The sequence below is a fragment of the Entelurus aequoreus genome, linkage group LG08, assembly GCF_033978785.1.
Source record: "Entelurus aequoreus isolate RoL-2023_Sb linkage group LG08, RoL_Eaeq_v1.1, whole genome shotgun sequence".
NCBI classification, from domain to species: domain Eukaryota; kingdom Metazoa; phylum Chordata; class Actinopteri; order Syngnathiformes; family Syngnathidae; genus Entelurus; species Entelurus aequoreus.
Window position 1 is genome coordinate 28,381,272 of NC_084738.1, and position 16,332 is coordinate 28,397,603.

General features: G+C 38.0%; 1 protein-coding gene and 1 long non-coding RNA gene across 3 annotated transcripts in view; one reads left to right on the forward strand and one right to left on the reverse strand.

Moving 5' to 3' along the window:
- Window positions 1-16,332, forward strand: part of LOC133655742 (cold shock domain-containing protein C2-like) — a 49,293-nt gene that overhangs the window by 21,695 nt on the left and 11,266 nt on the right. For both annotated transcript variants that reach the window (XM_062056180.1, XM_062056181.1), the window contains exons 8-14: window positions 98-200; window positions 295-409; window positions 9,361-9,493; window positions 9,649-9,731; window positions 9,813-9,921; window positions 14,702-14,783; window positions 16,190-16,298. In XM_062056180.1, the coding sequence (XP_061912164.1) occupies window positions 98-200; window positions 295-409; window positions 9,361-9,493; window positions 9,649-9,731; window positions 9,813-9,921; window positions 14,702-14,783; window positions 16,190-16,298 (734 nt within the window). The remainder of the gene's footprint in view (window positions 1-97; window positions 201-294; window positions 410-9,360; window positions 9,494-9,648; window positions 9,732-9,812; window positions 9,922-14,701; window positions 14,784-16,189; window positions 16,299-16,332) is intronic.
- On the reverse strand, window positions 73-14,796 carry LOC133655746 (uncharacterized). Its single transcript, XR_009827035.1, has 3 exons — window positions 14,679-14,796; window positions 276-391; window positions 73-194 (listed from the first exon to the last, which is right to left on the reverse strand). It is a non-coding gene; the product is annotated as an uncharacterized LOC133655746 (long non-coding RNA).

The window sequence follows — 16,332 nt, forward strand, 5'->3', positions numbered from 1 at the left end:
CAGCTCCTTTTCAGTTCACCTATTTAGATGAACAGCCAAGAGAGTGTTTGTGTTTTGCCAAAGATGCCTCCTGGTTAGTGTTGCTTTCGGTTTGCAGTGTTCATCATGTGTGGTTCCATGATGGAGGTTGTGGAGGTGAAGAATCTCACCGCAGAAGCAGACAGCAGTGAAATTCTCTTCATCCTTATTGATCTCTACAAGTTCGTATTGCCTTCATTACTATTCAAATGTGGATGCACATGCTGCATTTATGGTTTATTAATAGCAATGCTCACCTATACTTCCTTTCCACAGCGACCAATACTACATCAACACAACGTCCCAGCCATCTATGAAGAATGTGTTGGTACTCACCATGCCCAACACCAGGAATTACACCATAGACCCAGACCTGACAAGCAACACCACAGTGAGTACACAGCATGTACATAGCGTGCAAAATGCAGATTAATAATTGAACAGTCATTGTCATCTCTATAATGCTTCACTGCATCATACTGAAGGGTATCCCTAATTTATTGATGACCTACCTAATATGAGAGCGGCAACTTAATAGAAACAGTATGCATTACTACAACCACAACAATATTTTTATATTTGTATATGTATATTTATATACATTTGTATTTGTATTTGTGTAATTATTTATCCAATTTTTTTTTAAATAAAATAAAATGTGTGTGTGTGTGTATATATAAACTGTATATATATACACTACCGTTCAAAAGTTTGGGATCACATTGAAATGTCCTTATTTTTGAAGGAAAAGCACTGTACTTTTCAATGAAGATAACTTTAAACTAGTCTTAACTTTAAAGAAATACACTCTATACATTGCTAATGTGGTAAATGACTATTCTAGCTGCAAATGTCTGGTTTTTGGTGCAATATCTACATAGGTGTATAGAGGCCCATTTCCAGCAACTATCACTCCAGTGTTCTAATGGTACAATGTGTTTGCTCATTGGCTCAGAAGGCTAATTGATGATTAGAAAACCCTTGTGCAATCATGTTCACACATCTGAAAACAGTTTAGCTCGTTACAAGCTACAAAACTGACCTTCCTTTGAGCAGATTGAGTTTCTGGAGCATCACATTTGTGGGGTCAATTAAACGCTCAAAATGGCCAGAAAAAGAGAACTTTCATCTGAAACTCGACAGTCTATTCTTGTTCTTAGAAATGAAGGCTATTCCACAAAATTGTTTGGGTGACCCCAAACTTTTGAACGGTAGTGTACATATATATATATATATATATATATATATATATATATATATATATATATATATATATATATATATATATATATATATATATATATATATATATATCAGTGGCGTGCCATCACTAGAGGCAGGGGAGGCACGGCCTCACCTGCCATCATGGAAAGAAAAAAAAAAGTAAAAAGAAAAATTTTTTATTTTATTTATGTAAAAGATATGAAAAGCAATAATAACACCAAAGTACTCTGCTTTCCGAAGGATATGGTATCTGACATGGAAAAAAGAATCCTGGAAATTGTCGCTGCACACCCAAATGTGAAAAATATCATCCTGCACATTGGTTTTAATGACATTGTAAAACAACAATCAAGAGAGCTGAAAGAGCACTTCAATAAACTCTTTGAAACAGTCAGCGCTGTGAATGCTGACGTTTTTATCAGTGGTCCTCTACCCCCAATCAGGAGAGGAGCTGAGAGATTCAGTAGACTTTACTCGCTGAATGAGTGGCTATCAAGTGCACTTCTTGCTCGTTCAATGCATTTTATTGACAATTTTAGCTTTTTCTGGGACCGCAGGCATCTTTTTAAGGCAGACGGACTTTGCCTGAATAAGATGGGAGTAAAGCTATTCATGAACAACATGTTTCACTTCCTGCATCTTGCATCTATCATCACTGCCAAGGACAAGAGACAAGAGGAGCCACCGAGGAAGGAAGACACAACACAGCCTATCAGGAACGTCGAAGGAGGACCGCCACTGCAAAAGGAGAACGTCGACCATGAGATACACCAGAGCAAAGAGGAGAGGTGTCTATCCTCCTCTACCGCCCCTCCCTCCATTCTGAATGCATGTGAAGATCCCTCCCCCACATCCCCCAAGCCATCCACGTCTCCATCTTTCTCCCTCCCTCAAGTAGACCTTTCTCCCCCCTTCTCCCCCTTGGAGTTCCGGGAGCTACCCCCACTCACGCCCCACCCTACTCAGATTTTTACCCCCCTAGATCATCGCTCACCTCCACCACCCCCTCCACGAAGGCGTGCTCCACAACCCCCCAGCCATACTTCACCTTTCTCACGCCAACCCCTTACACGCCCTCAACGTCCACCTTCAGTAGTTCGTCCCAGCTCTGACGCTGCTCACTCCCCCTCCCCCTTACGGCAAACCCCGCCTCGCCCTGACAGCAGTCCTGAATATTTCTGATACAGAAAAGGGTTCAGCAGTAGACCACATTATCAGCTGGGCCCAAGGTTGCCTACATCAAATCATGGCACCTTCTACATCCCTGTTGTGACTACCAAGAGAGTAAACATTGGGAAACTTAGCCACCCTGCTAACCTAAACAATCTCATTCCTATTATCTCCAAATCAAAGCCAACATCGAAGCCTGTCAATAACACCATCAGGATGGGTCTGCTCAATGTCAGGTCTCTGAATAGCAAATCATTTTTAGTCAATGATTTTATTAGCACTTCTAAACTTGACTTTATGTTTTTAACTGAAACATGGCTGGAACAAAATAACAGTGCAAGCATTCTGATCGAGACAGCACCCCCCAACTATAACTTCATTGATATATGTAGATCGGGGAAAAGAGGTGGAGGGGTTGCTGCTATATTTAAAAACATGTTTCAGGGGAAACAGATGTCACTCGGTGAGTTTACATCATTTGAATACCTGTGTGCTGTGTTGAAATGCTCTCCCAAAATTCTCTTGTTAATTATCTACAGGCCACCTAAATATTCTGCAAATTTTTTTGATGATTTTACTGAACTATTGTCTAGCATCTCCACTGACTTTGACTGCCTGGTTATAACTGGTGATTTTAATTTTCATATTGACGATTTAAATGACAAGGGCGCAAAATAACTTTTTACTATTTTAGACACATTTGAACTGTCTCAACATGTGAAAGAGGCTACACATTATAAGGGACACACCCTGGACCTGATTATCACAAAAGGTCTCAATGTTTCTGATGTTCTTGTGATTGATCCTTCATTGTCTGATCATTTCTGTGTTTTCTTTAATATTTCTGTAATTCCGGACACACAAACAGAATCAAAGAATGTCAAAAAGCGGTACATAAATGAACATGCTAATGTCCTCTTTAAAAACGCCATCTCCTCACTACCACCTCTAAACCCATGTCATGCTGATGATCTTGTAAGCAACTTTAATTCCAAAATTGTGAATATCATAGATATCATTGCACCTGTTACAGTTAAAACGATTTCTGGCAAGCAAAAGGCACCCTGGAGAAAATCTGCTGCTGTAACAGCCCAGAGAAGAGAGTGCAGGAAGGCTGAACGAATCTGGCGGAATACAAAACTTCATATTCACCATGACATCTATAAAGAGAGCCTCCAGGCCTACAATTTAGTCTTAAAAAGTGCTAGAGAAACATTCTTCTCCAATATCATAAACAGCAACACAAATAAGGCCAAAACCCTATTCACAATCGTTGACAGACTGACTAAACCCCCAACACAAATACCAGCCGAACTCCATTCCACGCAGAAATGCAATGACTTTGCATTCTTTTATACTGATAAAATTGAAGGCATCAGACGCACCATCAATATCTCAAGTAAAAAAGTTGGATCACCACCCCATTTAGGCAAAAGTAACACAGCAATGATGGCAAGCTTTAATGCCATAGACTCTAAAACTCTAGTGGAAACGGTGACAGCTCTAAAGTCATCCACCTGCTGCCTTGATGTTTTACCTACCAACTTCTTTAAGAATGTTTTTGACTGCCTATCAACAGACATCTTGCAAATAGTTAATAATTCTATTAAATCGGGCAATTTCCCGAAGGCTTTCAAAACTGCAGTCATTAAACCTCTTCTAAAAAAGCAGAGCCTAGATGCCTCTGTTATCAACAACTACAGACCAATTTCAAATCTACCATTCATAAGTAAAATAATTGAGAAAGTTGTCCTCCAACAACTAAATCACTTCTTGGCTTCTACTGGCTGCCACAACAACTTCCAGTCAGGATTTCGACCTCTTCATAGCACAGAGACGGCCCTTCTTAAAGTTATAAATGACATCCGTCTAAACACAGACTCTGGCAAAACTTCAGTATTAATGCTTTTGGACCTCAGTGCTGCATTTGACACTGTCGACCACTCAATACTTTTGGACAGGTTGGAAAACTGGGTGGGGATCTCAGGCACAGTTTTAAGCTGGTTCAAGTCATATCTACAAGATAGGAACTATTTTGTTTCCATTGGTGACTTTGTATCAGAACCAACCAACGTAACGTGTGGAGTCCCCCAAGGTTCAATCTTGGGGCCGACTTTATTTAACATCTATATGCTCCCACTAGGACAAATCATGCAAAATAATAACATTGACCATCATTGCTATGCCGATGACACCCAAATCTATGTAGCGCTATCACCAAATGACTATCGCCCCATAGATCTTCTGTGCCAGTGCATTGAGCAAGTCAAACACTGGATGTGCCAAAATTTCCTACAACTAAATGAAGATAAAACTGAGATAATTGTTTTTGGTGCTAAAAAAGAAAGGTTTAAAGTCATCCAACACCTTCAATCACTGTCCCTGAAAACCTCAAATAAAGCCAGAAATCTTGGGGTTATTTTAGATTCTGATTTACATTTCGACAGTCACATCAAATCAGTAACAAAATCGGCCTACTATCACCTCAAAAATGTAAAAAGACTTAGAGGGCTCATGTCAGCTCAAGACTTAGAAAAACTTGTACATGCCTTTATTACCAGTAGGCTAGACTATTGTAATGGTCTCCTTGCAGGTCTTCCCAAAAAAACTGTCAGGCAGCTACAGCTTGTTCAGAACGCTGCTGCTAGAGTTCTAACAAAGACCAAAAAATGTGAGCACATTACACCAATTCTTAAATCCTTACATTGGCTCCCTGTACATCAGAGAATAGATTTCAAAATCCTCCTGCTCACATATAAATCACTACATGGTCTAGGGCCCAAGTATATCACTGATATGCTCCCACTATATACGCCCTCTAGATCACTAAGATCTTCTGAGACCAATCTGTTAGCGGTTCCAAGAGTAAACTCAAATCAAGGGAGATCATCATTCAGTCACTATGCAACACATAGCTGGAATAAACTTCCTGAAGATGTCAGACTCTCCCCAACTCTCACTACTTTTAAAACTAGACTGAAGACTTTTATGTTCACCTTAACTTTCAGCTAAATCTTTTAATCTTTTAACTTTTAACGTCTGCACTGTTTTTATTTTTATTGTCTGCATTTTAATTTTGCTTTTATTTTCTTTCATTTCACTTTGTTGTCTGTGAAGCACTTTGAGTCTGCCTTGTGTATGAAAAGCGCTATACAAATAAAGTTGCCTTGCCTTGCCTTGCCTAAATTGTTGTATGTATCCAGTGATTATACTAAAGTTATTTTCCATTTAACTTCACCAGTTTTAGATTATTTTTATTTTTATTTTCACATTTGCCGTTCAAATACTGAGAAGAGACGGTGCGGTGATCAGCAGCCAGTTGAGGCACGTCACTGATTTGTGCCTCAACATGGATTGTGTGCAATGACTCGGCTAACTGCTGGCCTGCTGTGCAGTGAGACCGTATTGCTATATGAACTATATTATACATTTCCATAGTTTAGTTAGCTGAGGTATATAATGTACAGTGTATTTTGTCAACAACTGTATGTGTGTAACGTATTTCTTGTGCTGAGCGATCATAAAACTGGAGACTCGTCTAATAACCCCGCCTCCTGGTGCCAAGCACCTCCGCCGCAGAATGCACCCCCGACGGGAGCGCCGCGGCCACACCAACCAAAGCCCACACCCAAACCCTCCACGTGCAAGACCGAATCCACCCAAAAAAAGTCACTTAACAAGAAGCCAAAAAGTGCAAAAACAACAATGCTCGCGCGGCGCGCCGGAGGAGCCGTGAACAGGGACACAACATTAGGTACACCTGCAGACGGCAGCGCGGATTTCATATTTCATTCATTCACAACTCTTCCAACATGAACACCACTGCCCCGCACTTAACGTTTTTTTTTAATTAAATGTTCTTTTTTGTCAGCATGCTACAGTTTGTAAGTGTAAAGTTAAGTTAAAGTACCAATGATTGTCACACACACACTAGGTGTGGTGAAATGTGTCCTCTGCATTTGACCCATCCCTTGTTCACCCCCTGGGAGGTGAGGGGAGCAGTGGGCAGCTGCGGCGCCGTGCCTGGGAATAATTTTTGGTGATTTAACCCCCAATTCCAACCCTTAATGCTGAGTGCCAAGCAGGGAAGAATGCTTTTATGAGCTTTTAAACACAACCCGTTAACTGCTGCCAATCACATGGTGAATAAGATACTATTTAGGGTTCATATGTTTGTAAATCTGACTGTGATGAAGTCAGTGCCTCACCAGTCATGAACCTCACCACACGCCACTGATATATATATATATATATATATATATATATATATATATATATATATATATATATATATATATATATATATATATATATATATATATATATTAGGGCTGTGAATCTTTGGGTGTCCCACGATTCGATTCAATATCGATTCTTGGGGTCACGATTTGATTCGAAATCGATTTTTTTCAATTCAACACGATTCTCGATTCAAAAACGATTTTTTTCCCGATTCAAAACGATTCTCTATTCATTCAATACATAGATTTCAGCAGAATCTACCTCAGTCTGCTGACATGCAAGCAGAGTAGTAGATTTTTGTAAAAAGCTTTTATAATTGTAAAGGACAATGTTTTATCAACTGATTGCAATAATGTAAATTAGTTTTAACTATTAAATGAACCAAAAATATGACTTATTTTATCTTTGTGAAAATATTGGACACAGTGTGTTGTCAAGCTTATGAGATGCGATGCAAGTGTAAGCCACTGTGACACTATTGTTCTTTTTTAAAAATTTTTTTTTATAAATGTCTAATGATAATGTCAATGAGGGATTTTTAATTACTGCTATGTTAAAATTGTAACTAATATTGATACTGTTGTTGATAATATTCATTTTTGTTTCACTACTTTTGGTTTGTTCTGTGTCGTGTTTGTGTCTCCTCTCAATTGCTGTTTATTGCAGTTCTGACTGTTGCTGGGTCGGGTTTGGTTTTGGAATTGGATTGCATTGTTATGGTATTGCTGTGTATTGTTTTGTTGGATTGATTAATTTAAAAAAAATAATAATACTTTTTTTTTTTTTTAAATAAAAATAAATAAAAATAAATCGATTTTTAAAAAATGAGAATTGATTCTGAATTGCACAACGTGAGAATCGCGATTCGAATTCGAATCGATTTTTTCCCACACCCCTAATATATATATATATATATATATACATACATACATACATACATACATACATATATATATATATATATATATATATATATATATATATATATATATATATATATATATATATATATATATATATATATATATACAGTATACTGTACATATACACATATATATACATATATGTATACATACATATACATATGTACATATATACATATATACATTATACATGTGTGTGTGTATATATATATATATATATATATATATATATATATATATATATATATATATATATATATATATATCAGTGGCGTGCAGTCACTAGAGGCAGGGGAGGCGGGGCCTCACCTGCCATCATGGAAAGAAAAAAAAAAGAAAAAGAAAAAAAAAATAATTAAATTGTTATATGTATCCAGTGATTATACTAAAGTTATTTTCCATTTGACTTCACCAGTTTTAGATTATTTTTATTTTCAAATTTGCCGTTTAAATACTGAGAAGAGACGGTGCGGTGATCAGCAGCCAGTTGAGGCACTTGTGCCTCACCATGGATTGCGACTCGGCTAACTGCTGGCCTGCTGTGCAGTGAGACTGTATTGCTATATGAATTATATTATACATTCCCATAGTTTAGTTAGCTGAGGTATATAATGTCCAGTGTATTTTGTCAACAACTGTATGTGTGTAACGTATTTTTAGTGCTGAGCGATCATAAATCTGCTGCGAAGACACACTGTGTGAGGCTCGTATCATAACCCTGCCTCCTGGTGCCAAGCACCTCCGCCGCAGAATGCACACCCGACGGGAGCGCCACACCAACCAAAGCCCACACCCAAACCCTCCACGTGCAAGACCGAATCCACCCAAAAAAAGTCACTTAACAAGAAGCCAAAAAGTGCAAAAACAACAATGCTCGCGCCGGAGGAGCCGTGAACGACCGCAGGGACACAACATTAGGTACACCTACACTGCAAGTTTATATGTTTTTAAATTTGACTGTGATGATGCAGTCGTGCCTCACCAGATATTAACCTCACCGCACGCCACTGATTATATATATATATATATATATATATATATATATATATATATATATATATATATATATATATATATATATATATATATATATATATATATATATATATATATATATATATATTAATGTCTGTCTGCCTGTATTTTGATCTGTTTGTAAAAATAATGTGTGTGTGTATATATACATACGTATGTATACTGTGTATATATAACACATATATACATATATGTATACATACATATATTAATATATACATTGTACATAGATAGATAGATATTTTTATAATTTATGATTATTTACTCATTCATAGTAGGGTCCAATTTTTTTCTTAGTTTTATTTATGTTCATACTTTCTATAATCTATCATTCATGTACTAATAAATACTATTCAAAGCTTTAGACACACTTTTTCATGCTATTGAACAACAAGGTGTCCCAAACTTGTGGTGTGCTAACAATATTAATATACATTTTTCATTATTATGATGTCATTGTGTGGCACATTGTCCTTTTTGTGAACCCACTTACAATGTACGGGTATTTGCCTTGTATAGGATTTTCAAACTATTTATACAACTTTTGTAGTACTACAAAAATATGTAAATATGTATTAGTTTAACTAAGCAGGACTTAGCTGAAAAACATGCTTAGCAGCAGCTAAGCTACTACTTTATGTTTTAAGCAATAGAGAGCTAGAGTTCAATGAATAATGCAAGAAATCTGCATATGGCAGTAATTTATGTGACCGTTAGTAACATGAATGTCTTTCATATGTTTGTACAGATGAATGACTACATGGCTGCGTACCATGACTCAGTGCTGCTGGTCAGTCGAGCGATAAAGGAAATATCCCAAAAACCTCATTCAGAGCATTATCATGTTAATGTAAATTACCTCAGGAACACCTCCTTTGATGGTAAGCAACCCCATTGATAATAAATCCTCATGCTTTGTCCTTATTGTACTTACTACTTGGGCAACAAAGTGAAAATATCCGGGCCGTAAAAGCATTAGGATCTAAAACAAAGTGGACAACTATGAACCATGAACAACATTTCTTGTCGTGTTAAGGTATTGCAGGAAACTATCGGATAGACAAGAATGGAGACAGAGATGTGAATCTCTCTATCATTTACACCACCAATAACAACAAGGTATTTGCTCTTTCACGTGGAACATCACAGCATGAACTAGAACGGTTTTTGATGGTGAAATCTAATGTTTTTTTTCTCCAGTTTTGCACCTTGTTTACCTTTGACACAGAGCACAGTCTGACCACAATGGTTGAGACCAAACCTTCTTTCGTCTGGGGGAACAGACTTCCTGATTTCAAGCCAGCTTCAGGTACAGTCTTTTTTGTTTCAAAATCAATAAACCAAATCACATGTTTTACATTGCACATATTACGTATCATAAACACGGCAATAAACCTTGAGTTGACTGGCAACTTGTTGCTAGGCAACATTCATGGTTCAAATATAACTGTCTCATAAGACAAAAACAATAATCAGTTTATATAGGTCTTAATAGTGGGTGGAAAGAGGCACACCAGAGACAAAACAATGGAAGCATTATTGTAGCAAAACAATTTGCAAATGCGTATCTCAATCTATGTGTGTGTGTAATCAGATTCACACGTCTGTATACCAATTTGTGTGTCAGTATCGCAATCTGTGTGTGTATAATCAGAGGTGTGTCTTTGTGTTCTAATTTGTGTTTGTATTCATATTTGTGTGTGTGTAAGACAAATCTGTCTGTCTGTATTTTGATCTATGTTTGTAAAAATAATATGTCTGTATTGCCATCTGTGTACAAAAAAAAATTAGTTTTGGTCCTTTTTTGATCTGTGTGTGTAAAAAAATTATGTATCTGTATTCAGATTTTTGTGAAGCAGGAACCCTTGATTTTTTTTCACAGTTTTTTTTTAACAAATAACATGCATTTGGTCTTCTTTAAATTGAAACAAAGATGAAAGTCATAAAAAGATTCCCCAGTAGAGGTGAGGCTGAGTTGGAGGGTGGATGCTGAGTGAAGGACCAAATGAGTAGATGATGTATCATCAGCATAAAGATGTATCCGAAAGGCACCGATAGCCTTAGCCACATCATTTATGTAGATGGAGAATAAGCTTGGACCCAAATGGAACCTTGGGGCACACGTTAAAAAATCTATGGCGACTCAGACACAACATTTTCAAATTTCACTCGTTGTATGCGGTTATTTAGAGTCGATGCAACCTTTGGACAAGCCAATACTAAAGAGTCAATTTAAGAGGATGTTGTGATCTACTGAATCAAAGGCCTTGGCCAGATCTAAGAAGTCAAGTATGCAGACGTGTTTATTGTCCATGGAAGTGATGTAATCATGAAGGACCTTAAAGGGAAACTGCACATTTTTGGGAATTTTGCCTATCGTTCACAATCATTATTTAAGTTAAAGTACCCATGATTGTCACACACACACTAGGTGTGGTGAAATTATTCTCTGCATTAGACCCATCACCCTTGATCACCCCCTGGGAGATGAGGGGAGCAGCGAGCAGCAGCGGTGGCCTTGCCCGGGAATCATTTTTGGTGATTTAACCCCCAATTCCAACCCTTGATGCTGAGTGTCAAGCAGGGAGGTAATGGGTCCCATTTTTATAGTCTTTGGTATGACGAGAGATATTTTTTTAAATTAGGATTTTTAAGATGATAAACGCTTCAAAGATTCGGCTAATTGGAGTCACCGTTGTAGCCTTCAAAACCCTCCATCAACATTTTGTATACACACTGCAAGTATATATATAATGTAGTAACTGACACGTTCATAACAATGTGTAATATGTTCAATATTTCCACCACTCCATCCACTTTCTACCGCTTATCCCTTTCGGGGTCGCGGGGGGTGCTGGAGCCTATCTCAGCTACAATCGGGCGGAAGGCGGGGTACACCCTGGACAAGTCGCCACCTCATCACAGGGCCAACACAGATAGACGGACAACATTCACACTCACATTCACACACTAGGGCCAATTTTTTTAGTGTTGCCAATCAATCTATCCCCAGGTGCATGTTTTTGGAGGTGGGAGGAAGCCGGAGTACCCGGAGGGAACCCACACAGTCACGGGGAAAACATGCGAACTCCACTCAGAAAGATCCCGAGCGCAGGATCGAACCCAGGACCTTTGTATTGTGAGGCAGACGCACTAACCCCTCTTCCACCGTGCTGCCCTGTTCAATGTTTACCATATTTTAATAATTTTAATAATTTCTGGGACTGACTTCTTCCGCGCATTGATTTCTGTTTCCATAGCAGCGCACAAATGTGTGTTCCTACTTCCAGATACAAAACACTTATGTGTGTTCTAATCATGACAAAACGAAGACGACTATTTTTGGACAAATGAGGATCAGTGTTGGGTTAGTTACTGAAAACCAGTAACTAGTTACTAGTTACTTTATTTCAAAAGTAACTCAGTTACTATTAAGTTACTTACACCAAAAAGTAATGTGTTACTGTGAAAAGTAACTATTTAGTTACTTCTTTTTTTCTTCTTTTTTTTTTAAAGCTCCCATTAATGGCCTTTTAGTCTTCATTTCAGTACTGTTGCACTGAAGAATAATACAATCTGTTGATCAACTTGACATGCATTTGCATCACTGAACTCTGCTAAGCAATGTGGTCTACGTACAACACACAAAGACAAAGATATGTTTCAAAGGGCCAATTTGTTTCAGGCCAGAACAAATTGACAAAACTATTTTAAATAGCTGCAACATAACATACATAAGTAACAAACAGCATAATAACAACATAGCTGTAAAGCAAGGAAGGCACACACTACAAACACAAAGCCTAACCAGGCGTTTTTTCTCAAGGAATTCTGAAACAAAATCATGTCTGAAGCCCAGAACAGTCTACACATTTTCCCAGTTTTAGTTTAGAGAAAAGGAAAGATTGGCCTGGCCCACTAGCATCCCTCTTTATGTTGGTGAACTTTATAGTCTATACATTTAGAGTGATGTGATAATCAAACACTCTAGAAGTCTAGAATGAAAGCGTATATAAGAGAATTGACAGAGAGTGTGTACCTTCAGTGCTGAATGATGAGCAGAGGCAGAGTTAATCCTTAAGTGGTGGTGGTGGAGGGGAAGTGGCATCGAAGTCTGTGTCTCTCTTTACTAGCTTCGTCGAAGCATGTTGCTTTTGTAGCTGTTTCAGCAGATTTGAAATGCTGTTTTGGGCAGTAGATGGGATCTTTGTTCCAAGACACAACTTACATTTAACTAAAATGTTCTTTTCTTTGTGCACGACAAAAGAAAAGTAGTGAGAATATCTACATATTAACAAACTCGACTGCAGCTCCGCCATGATCAGACACGCCCCCCCTCCCCTCCCTCCCCACACCCACACCCAGACACACACAGAGCGCGCGTCTCTCTTCTCCGGCTTGTGACACAAGAAGAATCAGAAGGACGACACTGCAGCGCTCCAATAAAACACACTCAGATTTTCTGTTTCTAACCGATACTACATAAAAAATAACGTAAAATAACGCAGTAACGCATCATGTAGTAACGGTAACTGAGTTACTGAATATAAAAAAATAACTCGTTAGATTACTAGTTACCGCCAAAACTAACGGTGTTACTTTATAACGCGTTAGTCCCAACACTGTTGAGGATTCACTACCTTTATCTTTTTGAAGCTGAATGAACGGAGGATGAACTGCTGCTTCTAGAAGTGAGCACAAAGAAGAGGGTGAAATGTTGGAGCAGACGGAAGTCGATACGATGAGGGGAAAGCTGCGAATGTGAAATTTGGAGACAAGCTATTTCAACATAAATAGAATGCTTACCCCCCAAAAAAACAGAAAAAATGTCCCCGGCCAGCTAGACCAAACGTACAACTGTCCATCGAGTGAGTCACACTTCATATCGATCCTGATACAGTACTTACGCTGTCTGCCTAGTTCTGACAAACTTAACATGAAATGTAGGCTAATACTTTACAGATACCGTAATATGATTGTTCGTGTTTGTCAGTCAGTACAGATTGGTCTCTTATGTGTTGTGCATTCCAAACTCAAACGCATTTTGTGCAGACCTAGACGCGAGCTTATCGCTTGCCGTAGTTAGCTTTTACGGCTAATACCGTAGCACGTTTATGTGTTACTACGATAAAAAAATAGTTCCTCAGTGTTCGCTCTTACAATAAAAATGTCGCTACAGTTTGGTTATTATACAGGTTACGGAATGTAAATGAAGTATTGGTGACGGTTTTTGAATGCATTTTTTAATTGATTTAGAAGTAGAATTGATTGCTCCCATTAGCTGCATTGCTAGCTACCTAGAACCAGCCGATTTGTACATGTTAGATTGCAAAATGTCTTTCATAATGATTGTGAACGATACGCAAAATTCCAAACAAAGTGCAGTTAATCTCCGAGGGGAAATACAGGTAGCGGTAAGGGTAGCTGCGATGCATTAATGGCCAGTTCTGAACCCAGATTGCAAATTTGACAGGCTATAATTAGAGTCAGTGAGGTGAGTCAGCTGTATTGGAACTAGTCTCTCCAGAACGGAGTGTCTGGAGGCTGTCAAGTGTCAAGTTTGCTGATGATACCACAGTTGTGGGGCTCATTTCTGGGGAGATGAGTCAGCTTACAGGGACGAGGTGGAGCAGCTGTCAATGTGGTGTTCAGGCAATAACCTTGTCCTGAACACCTCCAAGACCAAGGAGCTGATTCATAGACTTCAGGAGGAAAGCCAAAACAGACACTCAGCTCCTATTAATCTGGGGGAAACAGGTGGAAAGGGTAACAGATGTTTTTCTCGTAGTAGTAGTTTGGCTCTTTAGTAGGGATTTTTTGTCTGTCCATCAAAAATAATAAAAAATACAATTAATTAAAAAAAACACTCTAAATCATTTTCTCGTTAATTGTTTCCATATTTTGATGAAGGAAATGTTGTCAAATGCCCTTCCCACATATACCACAGTTTAGAGGTGACACTGATTGACAACCTTTACCACAAAGATTTAAGACAAAGCAGTGTGTGCAGACAAAGGTGTACCTAATGATATGACGAGTTAGAGTATTAGAGTATTGTCTCCTTACCAGTTTTTGTTCTCTGCTAACAGAAGGAGCATCACTTGACACCGTCGTCATAGTTTTGGGGGTGATTGTGGTGGTCGTGGCCATCATTGCCTTCATCTTCTACAGGTGAGTGATAATGAGGATACACCTTTAAATGTGGTGCCCATAGGACTAAATATCACATACTGTATATACAAGACTTAACAGTTTTCAGGAAGCAGACTAGCGTCTCTCACACAAAAAGAAATATGTAATATTGTTTTTGCAATTTGATGAACAATAGGGTCATTTAAAGCACTGATTCCCAACCACTGTGTTGCGGCACATTAACGTGCTGTGAGATTCTGACAGATCATCAGGTGTGCTGCTGGAAATGATCAAATTTCACTTAAATGGTCAGAAAAGTGTTTTATTTGTTCATCTATCTTTGTCAGTGACAAACAATGAGAGGCAGAACAATTAAATGTTTTTTTTCCCACGAGATGGCAAAAGGTATCGTAATGAACTTGTGTATCCACCTGTTTCCATTCATACAACAGACTAAGTCATGTCATGATTGGTGGATAATTATTTACCAGACCTACTAGATATACAAACATTACTGTATACTGAATATACAGTATACAGTCTGGGTGTGACTGTGGTAAAATTGTTATAAATCAAATATTTTCATAGCTAGAGCATAGAAAATATTCTGAATATTGTTTTTAACATTATAAGACTCATCTGAACACAAAATGGCACATTTTAGTCACCTTTACACTCTTTTAATCCAAGACATTAATGCTACCTAATGTTGAGCCAATCAGTGACCACGATACTGAACAGCATGCTCTGATTGGTTTGGTATCATCCAACAGCCAATAGTACTGTAGTATTTATATTGTTAGTTCATTCAGTCATGTTATTCTTGAAAATGCTTAATATAGACCAAAATTACACAGAATATGCTTTAAAAAAATCCTAAAAAGAACGGTGTGAGAGACGACTGTATAATGAAAAATATTTAAATGATGCTTTAACATAACGCCATATCATTCTAATATTATTTCTTAAATATATATCTTTTTGTGATACTACTTAGGTTCTAACTTCACAGTGAGAATTCCGAGATTTATTTAGAATAAACACTTAAAGCGCTTGTAAAACAATAAATAAATTGCTATCACAGTTTGCTTAACAGTCCAAAGTCCAGTCTGGGAGTCATTTTCGGCCTGCTGCTCTTTTTGTTTTATGGCCCCTGGCTTATTCTAAACACAAAATTAAACATGGCCTTTATCAGGATCAATAGAAACTACTGTGGAACCCGCTTATCTTGGTGTCACTCGTCATCATTCCACCAATGTTACAGTATTTTTGTCTCCTTTGGTGGCTAACACACTTTTTTTTTTTTTAAAGAGTGTAGAACCCAGGTTATCACTGCCATGCTATCATGTTGATGTTTATTATGCACTGAACAAGAATTCCCTGTGTGGACATTTATTTTAATGCTGCGTTACTATGGATAGTGATAAAGTTAACATCATGTTCAGACAGAACAGGAGAGATCGGCTGCTGAGGAAACGCTGCTCCGACTCCCACATCCCCTCTGAACTTGTCACCCTGTTGGAGGACAACTCATTGAACCAAGTTGTTCTGAAGGTAGACAACATCCGTCCATATGTCCACTTGCGTT